This window comes from Anabrus simplex, chromosome 13 (genome assembly GCF_040414725.1).
Source record: "Anabrus simplex isolate iqAnaSimp1 chromosome 13, ASM4041472v1, whole genome shotgun sequence".
NCBI lineage: Eukaryota > Metazoa > Arthropoda > Insecta > Orthoptera > Tettigoniidae > Anabrus > Anabrus simplex.
In genome coordinates, this window is record NC_090277.1 from 31,656,262 (window position 1) to 31,668,342 (window position 12,081).

At 36.5% G+C, this 12,081-nt stretch overlaps 1 protein-coding gene across 1 annotated transcript in view; it reads left to right on the forward strand.

The window, feature by feature from the left end:
- The first annotated feature begins 1,113 nt into the window (after window positions 1–1,113).
- Window positions 1,114–12,081, forward strand: part of LOC137502910 (oocyte zinc finger protein XlCOF6-like) — a 53,045-nt gene continuing 42,077 nt past the window's right edge. The window contains exon 1 of the mRNA XM_068230104.1: window positions 1,114–1,232. Within this exon, the coding sequence (XP_068086205.1) occupies window positions 1,155–1,232 (78 nt within the window). The 5' untranslated portion in view covers window positions 1,114–1,154. The remainder of the gene's footprint in view (window positions 1,233–12,081) is intronic.

Sequence of the window (12,081 nt, forward strand, 5' to 3'; positions counted from 1 at the left end):
TAGCTCTTAAAGAGGCTACTAGCCCAGTTGAGGACTGTGCATTGAGAGAAGAACTATGCCTATATATGTGTAAGAAACTGGCTTATTAAAATACATAAGGTACAGGGCTTACACACAATTGTCATTGTTATAAAGGATGATTTACATAATTTGCAAGCATAATGAAAAAATCTGGGCTCTCCATCTACTATCTGAATGTTTGCAGGCTGATGACCTTGGATATTAGGCTCCTTTAAACAACAAGCCAAACAAGAATGTTTGCGGATTGGGAAGAAAACTGAGTGTACTATATCAGAGAATTCCTAATATTTACTTTCTAAATTATATTGTAACTGAATTACCGTTGGAATCTTGTGTAAGTACAGTACAGAATGTACATAGCCAATAGAGCTAGTGGAGTGACAGGGTGGGATGTTGTGTCTTCACTGTTAGATCATTGGCCCTGCATGTTGACCAAGAAATGATTAGTTTTAAAGTATTTGTTGTAGAATTTTATATTTACAATTTGATTTGTCACACCAACACAGATAGGACTTATGGTAATGACAGGATAGGAAAGGACTGGGGGTGGTAAGGAAGTGGCCTTGGCAGTCCTGGAAACAGTTGTCTGTGCTTTCCCAATTTCATATTAGGCAAATGCAGGGATTGTACCTTACTCAAAGCCACTGTCACTTCCTTCCTGCTCTAGCCATAACAACATAAGTCCTATCTGTGTCAGTGTGATGTAAAATGAATTGTTAAGAAAAAAAGGTCAGTTGGGATATAGAGGACAAAATATAATGAACAGATCAGAGTACATCTACAGTATAGCACAGGGTAGGGTTATATGGGGAGGTACATCAAACCAGTCATTAGACCTCCAGTGTAGTGGGTTATGTGTAAGTTGCATAGTCATGAGCTTTTCACTAGGGGTGTGTAGGGGTGTGCAAATTAATCCCAACCTGTTGGTGTGGGATGTTCTTTCAGTGAAAATGTTTAACCCTGAGGTTCAGTTTGCAGGTAAAACTGGAGGTCTTATGGCTATGAGCACAATGTCAATAGTCACCTAAAACTACAGGTTTTACTAAAAAACAGCAATAATAGTGTTTGTTGCTCATGTTTCAGGGCAAGATCTATGGAAGTAATTTACCTCCCAAAACTGTCTAAACCTTCACATGCTATTTAAAATGGACTTGGAAGTAAAGATCAAAGAGGAACCGATCTGCTTTGAGGAAACATCAGATAATTCATGCGTAAGTATCATTGCAGATAACTTTATAGTAATTACAATTAAACCCTTAGCAGTCCTCTGAATTTGACTTTGTTTTTACACAGTTAAAACTTGTCAGTCCTATTCTATAAAACTTAAAAATATGCCCAAAACTAATATGGATCTTCTTCCTTTAACATAAGTCATGGGAAAAAGGGGATATTAATACAGTGGCTTATTTGATCCGCTATATCATTTTCATGTTCTTGACGTAACTAATGTTGAAATGTGTTGTCAACACAAGTGGAGATTTAAAACTGATTGTTATATATAGACTTGTCAAGATCATTGTTATGAATGGAACTGTAAGTGTCTTGACTTCGGGTCTTATGTAATGACAAGGTATTGTAAAGAGTACAATCTTAGGCTGTTTCTTAGTTTTAGGCTGCTGCTTAATTGAGAAGGAACATCCTAGACACTTAATACAGTCTTGTATGAATATTATTCCTGTTGATGTGTTGCTCGGCCTTTGGGAGGGATCCTAAGATTATCTGTAATGAAGTAAAAAAGAAATTTTAATTGACAATTAAGAGCACACATGACAAAACGTATTAAACTAACACTTCATAACTGTAAAATGTCTTACTTGTTCAGTTCATACTACGTGCATTTGTCTGTTCCAGCAGCGCCTGTCTTACTAACATTTCTACTCCTGGTGTTATATCAGTGCGGTAATGGAGGGGCGAGGCATGGAGGGAGAGTGGGGGTAGGCTAGTCTATGGGCGTATGTGCTATTGCTGGAGGAGAGTTTCTAGAACGGTATGGGTGGCCTTAACATTTGGCATGGTGGATGAAGCATTTGAGTGTGGAGATTTAAATAAATGTGGAGATTTAAATAAATGTGGGATTTTGTTGTAATTTGAATTCACGATGTTAATTAATTTAAGTGTTAATTCATACAAAGGATTTTTAATTTTATTGACCTTGTTAAGACTTTTATTTTTGTTATAGGTCTGGTCCAAAAAGTTGTGTAAATTTTTCAGTTCTTTCATTATTTCCCTTTATCTATGCTTCTAATGATGGTAAGATCTTTCTCTATTGATGTATAGTGATGAACAGTTTCTCTCATATGTTGGCTCATTGCTGAGTAGTTGTTGTGTTTTTGAGCATTATAATGCTCCAAATATCTCGTGTAAAAGCTCCGTCCAGTTTCATCTGTATGTGAAAAAATGCACATTGTGTACATATTAGTTTATATACACCAGACCTTGAATAATTACTGTAATTGTAATTGACCTTGTTGTGGTTAAAAAATATGTTTTGATTGGTGTTAACTATTCTGAAGGCTATATTAATATTGTGCTTCTTTAAAGTATTTGCGATCTGATGGACGGCTAGTTTAATATGTGTGTTATGGGGATACCCGTGGAGCAGAAAGAGGTTAAAGGAAGTGCTGGGGTGAATGGGTCTATCTACAATATCAAAATTAATTTAAAACTTGGACTGTAGGTTATATTTCTTTTAGAACGTCAAACTTAACAATTTTTCATAACAATGAAACATCAGGTACAATGACAGCTTCAGAAATTGGAAAATTCTAGATTCAAACCTTGACGGTTCTGGGCTACAAGCCCCTAGGTTACAAATTTATAATTGAATGTGGTATTATTTAGTTAAGGGCAGAAATCCCCTAATTCAAGAGGACTTGCTCCCTAAAATTCAATATCTAGCCTCCCAAAGGCACACTTCACTGTTACAAACTTCGAAAAAGAGCTAGCAGGCTCTCAGTTTTCCCGGCCTACTCAAGGCAACATTACGTGAAAATCTGACAATCTCAGGCCTCTCAAGGCACTATTTAAAATTGAAATATCATTGCACAGAGGTATCTAGTACCCAACCTACAGGGCCTTTGTGAAAAGAACAGGTTAAATAAACCGCCCGAACACAAACTGAATGGAGGCATACACTGCGCTCCGAGATAATGAAAAAATTAAAATCCTACCAGGCTCTCGGCCGATGAAACGGGCTATTCCCAAACTAATGAGGTGGCTCACATGGAAATTCTTTAATACATTACAGGAGAACACAGTTACGAAAATGTAGTCACCTCAAACCAAGATGAAGGGGAGTTTGAGAGGGTAACTCACTCTCTATCTCCGATTTACAGTTAAAGATTTTACAAAGTTTATACATTAGCTGAAAGAAAAGTTACATTTTAGAAAAGTATTGTTATGTAATTAAAGATTTGGACCTTCCCCTCGAATAAAGCTGCAGAGGTAGCAAGAAAGATAGGATTTATGTGGCCATTAACTTATAGATATTCTGTTGACTGAAGAAAGAGGCAGCGCCGCCTCCTGTCTTAACACACACCCAGAAAGACGATGATCAATTGACAAGGAAACACGAAAAGCCGCAACTTATATACCCTCAGGGAAGGTTCGAGAGAATTCAAGACTAAACCGGCCACACCCTTTCAATTTTGTTGGTTAAGTTCAAAATTTACACTCAAAATCGAACCAGAAACCTGTGATAGGTTGAAAATTAATTACAGAAATTTTTCATTGGCCAGATTCAAGAAGAGTTGCCAACCCCAAAATAAATTAACAAAGATTCAGTTATGGACAACCTAGAAATACAAAACTTCTTTAAGTTATAAGTTATTTCACCTTGCACCAGAGTGCATGATCAGAGCTTTTTGGTAGTGACATCTGTGGAAAAATGCCCAAACTTTTTGATGTAAGTTATAGCAAACAAAACCAGGAGAATTGCAATCAGTTTAGGAAACTTCACAACAAAACAGTTACTTAATATTACAGTGGTGACATGTTCTGATTAAAGTTCCAAGTTCGTGTAGTATCAGTTTCACCTTTTGATCAATAGAGGAGTTCATAAAGGCGGTTATTTTGAATGAGCGGAGTTGAGGTGTACCTCCTGGTACAATATGTGCATCCATAGTGAAAGATCTTACCATCATTAGAAGCATAGGTAAAGGGAAATTAATGAACGAACTGGAAAATCTACACATATTTTTGGACCAGACCTATAATAAAAATAAAAATCTTAACGATGTCAATGAAATTAAAGTTCTTTGTATGAATTAACACTTAAATTAATCAACAACGTGAATTCAAATCACAACAAAATCCCTCATTTATTGAAGTCTCTACACTCAAATGCTTCATCCACAATGCCAAATGTAAAGGCTGCTCATACTGCTTCTAGAAACTCCCCTCTAGCAGTAGCACATATGCCCATAGACTAGCCTACCCCCTTCTCCCTCCATGCCCTGCCCCTCCATTATCGCAAAGATATAACACCAGGAGTGGAAATGTTAGTAAGACAGGCGCTGCCGGAACAGACAAGTCCGCCTAGTATAAACTGAATAAGTAATTCATTTTACAGTTATGAGGTGTTAGTTTAAAATGTTTTGTCACAATGCGTGCTCTAAATTGTCAATTAAAATTTCTTTTTTTACTTCATTACAGATTATCTTAAGATCCCTCCCAATGGCCAAGCAACACATCAACAGGAATGATATTCATACAAGACTGCATTAAGTGTCTAGGATGTTCCTTCTCAATTAAGCAGTCAAGGCACTTACAGTTTCATTCACAACAACGATCATGACCAGTCTATATATAACAATCGGTTTTTTATCTCCACTTGTGTTTGAAAACACATTTCAACATTAGTTACATCAAGGACATGAAAATGATATAGTGGGTCAAATAAGCCCCCGTATCAATATCCTCTTTTCCCAAGAGTTATGTTAGATGAATTTCACTGGTTACATAACTCTACTTTTGTGTTGTTGAGGAAATATATGAGTGTCTTTCTGTCTATTCTTAAGGTACTTATATATTTGTATACTAATCTCAAATTTACTAAATATTTTTTTAATGATTACATAAATGCAGAATTTTGAAGTAAGCTTTTTTTTTTTTTTTTTTTTTTTTTTCACAGCGTGTCTGAAAGCTGAATTTATTCATAAGGTTTTGAATAAGAAGTGGGTTTCTCTTCATCTTCCTTTTGCTTTGTAGCTCTTGTCTGGAAAAATGGCAGTCTGAGTAGCTCAGGTTTTGGAGGGCTTGCGTTTTGGGTTTCAAGTTGACATATTAAACACTTTATCACTGTGATGGTATTAAAGGTGCTCAAATACATCAGCCTCTTTCCGTCATCTTAGTGTTTAGAAATCCATAAAGCTAGTTTTCATGACATAGAATCAATAATGATAACAGCTTATAAGTTATAAATTTCATTATGATCCATATTGACTATTGATCAGTATCAAAGGGTAGACATAGGTCCACTTATTCAGTACCATTATATTAATATTATTAACAATAGCTATGGCTCCACTACCTATTGGCAACCAGGCTGGTGTAGGTGTCCATGCTGAGTGCACATAAATTTTGAGAGACATGGGGCATTCACTTCACACTGAATTAAAACAATAGATCACCACATCTGATGAAAAGGCTACTTACTCAAGTTGTGGTTGTCCCCTTTAAAGCTATATATAAACTGTTTATGGGGTGAGTAAGCCATGCAGTTATTGCTGTACAGATAGTGGGTTCGAACTGCACTGTTGGCAGCCCTGAAGATGGTTTTCCATGGATTTCCCTTTTTACACCAGGCAGATGATGGGGCTGTACCTTACTTAAGGCAATGGCCACTCCCTTCAAACTCCCATGCCTTTCCTACCCCATTGTCGCCATAAGACCTATCTGCTTCGGTGCGAAGTAAAGCAAGTTCCAAAAAAACTTATATACTATTACTCATAAATTCAGTTCAACAAAGCATGATTTGTAGATTAAATGGGTCCAGTATACAGACTGTTATGGAAATATTGCGGTGGACGGAGGTGAAATAAGGTGTGGGCAGCAATGGGTCGATATTAGACGGTCCAAGGATTAATTTAAGACTTTGAAATTTGAGCTATATTTCTTTCTCTGATATCTTTTGATTTCTTTTCTAAATCTCAACTTTACAAATCAGGTACTAAGTTCATAAGGTTGAGAAACAATTTCAAAAGTCAAATAATAATTAATGAACAACTTTGAGCTTGAAGCTACCTAATTATACATTATCCATGAGTGCTACAGCTCCTGTCAACTAATAGTCAAGGAGACGGAGCTCCCAATTCCTTTTACACCACTAGGGGCAGAGTATCCAAAGTACACAATATTGCACGAGCACTTTTTGCTCCACAAAATTATCTAGAGACTACTCTCCGAACTCTTTCACATTATAGGCTTCCAAAGGCACCATTCAACCTTTACATGAATAGAAAGAACATCTTTGCTCTATAAAATTTACATTTAGGAATCCATTTGCAGAAATGTCCAGGCCTATCAAAGGTTAACCTACATATTACAGATTCAAGCCATATCCACTGTCTTATATGCTCAACAATCTAACATCTTTACCAGTGGTTTTTACGGAGATGTGTATTACAGTGCAGTAGTGTTATTCTTGAATCTTACAGAAGATTGATATGGTGAAGCTTGAAATGCTGGGAGTTTTGATGTGATGTTTAAACTTGAGATATGTGAAGAGACTGTGGTACAGTAGGGTATTCCTTTGCAAAGAAGGTACATTCTTTCATGATGTGGCAAGCCATTTGTCTTGTTTTCTTTGGGCTGTCACATGGTGGTGAAGTAATTATGTTCATTCTGTGGATGGGTGATCTAATAAAGCCTTGGTTGATAAAGAATTGCATGTGGATGTTATTACCCACAAAGTATCCAGAAAGATTATGAGACATATTTGGAATGAATAGTTTAATGTGAGAAGCATTCCGTGAGTTTTTATATTGGCCTATTTCAGTAAAGATTTTGGTGTGATAGTTTTTTCAGTAAAAGCCTCCATGGCTCAGGCAGCAGAATGCTGGGCTCTCACCACTGGGTTCTGTGGTTTTCAATCCATGTAAAATTTTTACTGGATAAAGTAGAGGCTCTCTCAGTAGTCTGGTTTTCCTTGCAATCATTCATTCCAATATCTTTTCATCTGTCAGTCATTAATAATTGCCCCAGACGAGGACAACACGCTTTGGTAGCCGGCACAGTTCCTATCCTCGCCGCTACATGGGGGCTTCATTCATTCCATTCCTGACCTGGTTGCACAACTAGCAACTGGCTATGGATTTTCATTGTTTCAGTAAATTCCTGCATCTTTTCATTGATATTGAGCTATAGGCAATGAAGTGTAGATAGCTGGGTGCTATTTTGGCTTTGTGGCCTGCTCTTTCATTCCCTCAAATTCTCTCTTGCCGTCTGAGCCAGTGAAGGTTGTGAGGTTATTTACATGAATGGTTTTATTTCTGATTGCAAGAGCAGGCAGATGCATTCTTTGTCTGTTTGGGATGACAGTTGAGGCTGCTTATGAGTCTATAGGGATAGCGGGAGCAGTCACTTGATGGTTGCCTTGAGTCTAATCTATAGCAATCAAAAGAAGGAGGAATAAGCATTGGAAAGAAACAATCATCAAATTAGCTCATACAGAGAGAGAGAGAGAGAGAGGGGGGGTGAACACATGATAGGAGAGTTTATTACAAGTCGTCCATTTCATGACTGTACTGATGAGTATAATCAAGAAGTTAATATAAGGAACCACCTAATCGATACTTTATTTTTTGCCTCAGGCATATATATTAACACTTACAGAACATGTTTTGACCACTGCAGCTGTATAAAGAAAAAACTAAGATGAAAAAAAAAAACATTAGGACAATAAGCTCAAGTGATACTCTTAGGTTATGATGAAAAAAAATTGCTCTGTTGACTGTTTGGTAAAAGTTCTTTGGTAACTCCTCTCTTATAAAATGGAGGTCATCAGATCAGGACATCTTGCCTCTTGTTCTTATTTGGAAAAGATGTTTATTCTGCATTGTCCAGAGGGTCTGTAAATGAAAACGAGCAAAAAAACTTCTTATACGAGCATATCAGTAAATACTTGGAATGGGTAGACAGGAAACAGAGAAGACGGACAAGAGATATAATCAAACACGACATCGCAGAAGCACAGCCAAATCTTCCTCCTCACATGATATGTTAGATGACGACAGAACTCTACTTATCTTCTCTCCAGAGTATAGCACGAACAGTCAGACTGTGTCACATCGCTACTACACTAGGTCGCGTTCAAAGACAGCGCAGAATGAACATCTTTTCCAAATAAGAACAAGAGGCAAGATGTCCTGATCTGATGACCGCCATTTTATAACAGAGGAGTTACCAAAGATCTTTTACCAAACAGTCAACACAGCAATTTTTTTCATCATAACCTAAGAGTATCACTTGTGCTTATTGTGCTAATGTTTTTTTCATCTTAGTTTTTTCTTTATACAGCTGAAGATGACCACTAAGTAGTCGAAACATGTTCTGTAAGTCTTAATATATATTCAATTTTGCCTGAGGCAAAAAATAAAATATCGATTAGGTGGTTCTTTATATTAACTTCTTGATAGGAGAGTTTGTCGATCCCATTTCTTCTACATCCATCTCTTCTCTGTCCCGGATGAGTTCTCCTTCCCAACTTCAGGATGAAGGTGAGTATTGACACTCATTCGGGGGCTACCTTGACAGATCTTAAATAAGATAAAAAAAAATGGAGGAGGTAAAAGTTTAGGAACATGGGTCAAACACAAAAGGTGCAATAATTATTGTGAGGAACAAATAAGTGACACAAAAAAATGAACACATGATAGGACGCACATAATCGGAGTTCAGTATGGGAAGAAAGAGGAGATCAGGACAAACACATTAACACAAAATGATGACGACAATTTCCACATCTTCATACACTGCCACAGGCTTTCTCCTCACCAATCCTAATTCCTCTACTGTCAGACCCCGATAGGCTGCTTTGTGCTTCTCAGCTTCATCGGGAGGGAGGGCATCAGGACTCATCAAGGGTCCACCCTCACAGTTTTTCACTCTTGATGTGGGAAATGTAGGATTGGAACAATGTCAGATAAATGCAAGAAAAGGGAAGAAACATAAGATAAAATAAAGTTGGTTAATAATACGGAATACAGAGAAGCATTTTAGAAGTAAGCCCTTGTTGAACAGAGTCATTCAGAAGTTATGTATTTATTTAATTACGTTGTCTTCAATACCACCTGGTGCGGACTTGTATAATGCCCTTTTTACATCTCTACCTCATGTTTCGTGAAACTGTTCCCACCTGTGTAGCTCAAGTACAGTTTTCTGATATTACTTTTCTTGTGAGCTACTGTTGTGCATGCTGGGATGAGTGACTCAGTTTTTAATTTGGCTCGGTCCAGTGGTATTTGAAGGTGTCTGCCGCATGCTTACTATGTCTCTTTATTTTTTATTTTAGTGCATAGACCTGTTTTCTCAAGATATATATCTCTGGCAACCACCTGGAAGTGGTAGTAAAGGAAGAAAATAGGCATGGTTAGATTTTTCTATTCCATGGTAAGAAGTTATAATTGATTTATCATGTTCTCCCTTCATTTATTAATTCTGTACAGTGTCATCCCTTATGCTGAAGCATTATTTTGCACCAACCCAGCACTACGGCCTATGTTACCCCTTACTGCTTCTGTATGTGAACAGGAAATTTGGGGAAGTATAAGATGGGCAAGCTAAACAGAACCCATCAAAACCACACGATAAACATAAAAAACAAGAAAACCCACAAGTACAAGGAACATCGTGTAACAGACCTACATTTTGAAAGCCAGAAATACCCAACCAAACTGATGGTGAAAACAGGCCCATTACCTGGAGAGCAATAAAGAGGGTGTGAACAAGAATTCAAAATGAATTGCAATAAGTTCTGTACGTTTGCCTGAATGGAAGATAAGAGAACACCCATTACCATTAATAATAGATTAACGTAACTTGAATAGTAAATTTGAAATAGTGAAACATGACATGATTCATGATAAGTAGGTTGAAAATAATGAATTTCCTTTAAATTAAGATAATGATTAGGGATCCCCTATTAAAATATGTTTTAAGACAGTTGGATTTGAACATAATTCACAACTCATTGTTATAATCTGATGTACATTAAAATGAAGAATGCTGAATAAATTCCCAGTTCGTTGAAACTAAGAATAAGGCACAAATAAATAAGCAATGTTATTTAGAAGAAAACTATTTATAATTGAATAATATCACCAAGAGAATCTCACAAAATCTAAATCCTGAAAAAACTTCCAACATTTTGCACAGTTAAAGAAATTAACTTGTGCCCACCATCACAGACACATCAATCTCAATTAACAATACATTTCCAATATACAAGAGGCAATCCACAAACTCAAGAAGATACGATACAATAACAGTGGGAAGACAGATACATATTAATCACAGCCCCCAAAGGAAAGCGGGGCAGATATGATAAGGAGAAGCATTAGCTGAATGCAAGAAAATCATAAAAACATAGGAGATTCAGAATGACTCAAAAGCCTTACATGAAATTTATTAGCTTAATATATAATTTCATTACTTATCCTGGCACAGGGGTTCAAGTTACTGGGGACAGATGTGGGTACATGGTAAGATCTCTCATACATGAAATGAATGAAAAATGTAATCTTTATAGTACAGTTATAGATTTTTAGTTGGTTAATTAAATATTTCTATATTTATTTTCGTAAGAATTATTGTAGTTTTACACAATTTTATTTTCATATATAGATTATTCTACATCGTTTAATCAGTATCATGAACATCTCTTTCATGGGTGACTCCATCATGCATCTCTGCCAATTTGCGTTTGGTATAATGCACGTTTAACTTTGTAGTGTCTGCAGGGAAAAATAAATGCCTTGCTTCCAATGCAGTCTTTCATTTCATGCTTTTTCTCTGGTACTTGGTAGATGTCTCACAAGATTCCTATGTGTAGTATTGTGTGTTGTACTTGTGTTTCTGCAGAGTACATCGCATGTTGTTCCTCCTTCCTTCCCTGTGTATAGGGTCTGTTTTGTACCACTTGGTCGGAAGTTGTAACAACAGGTTCTGTTTCAATTCCAGAAAACTTCATTTAAATTGTCCTATATTGTAATAGCAAATGTCATTTATATAATCTACATCTTCACCTGCTTCTTCATTCTTGTTTATCTCATTTTCCACTTCATCTACCCATTATGACAGTATCTGTGCGTTCTCGACAACCATACCTCAATATTTGCAAATATAGTAAATATATTTACAGTATTCAACAATGTCAGAAATACTAATGTAAAAAAAGTGCACACAAGCTACCCATTAAACAAAAAAATTAAAAAATAAGGAAGGAAACAAAGAAAGTAATAATGATATAAAATGGCAAAAAATAAAATGGTAACAAGTAGCTCCAAAAAATTGTGAATGGCATACAATTACACATGCGGTTTCTTAATCCCAAACATTCCTTGAAGAAATATTACAACCTAGATAATGTACCTGTGATTCGCTGTAGTATTCTACTTTGAATACAGGTTTCTACGTAAATTATTGTGCATGCAGTGAGTAAAATTACATTAAATTGTATGTCCCTTAGTGCTATCTGAGAAACGAAACATTTAGGACCCCATACACTGTTTCAAATGTAAGGTGCTCTTCGGAGAGTTTTGATGATAATGGCAGGCCACATTTCCTACCTCCATTCAAAACAGAAATCAAGAGTTTCTAACATAGTGGCAAACTCACTTCCCAATTGCCATTAACAATAGAAATGAGGAGTTTTCAATATAAAGACAACCCCTTTTCATCATGTTAGTCAAAATCAAGTTGGAGGGATTTTAGTATCTCATGAATAGAACCATCTTTGAGGTATGAGGCCATGTGCATTTGCAGAGTTTCAGCCAGACATGCAATTTGTGCTCATCAGTTGCATTGATATGCACCTGTAAGCCTTTGCTTGGCAGTGGCAGA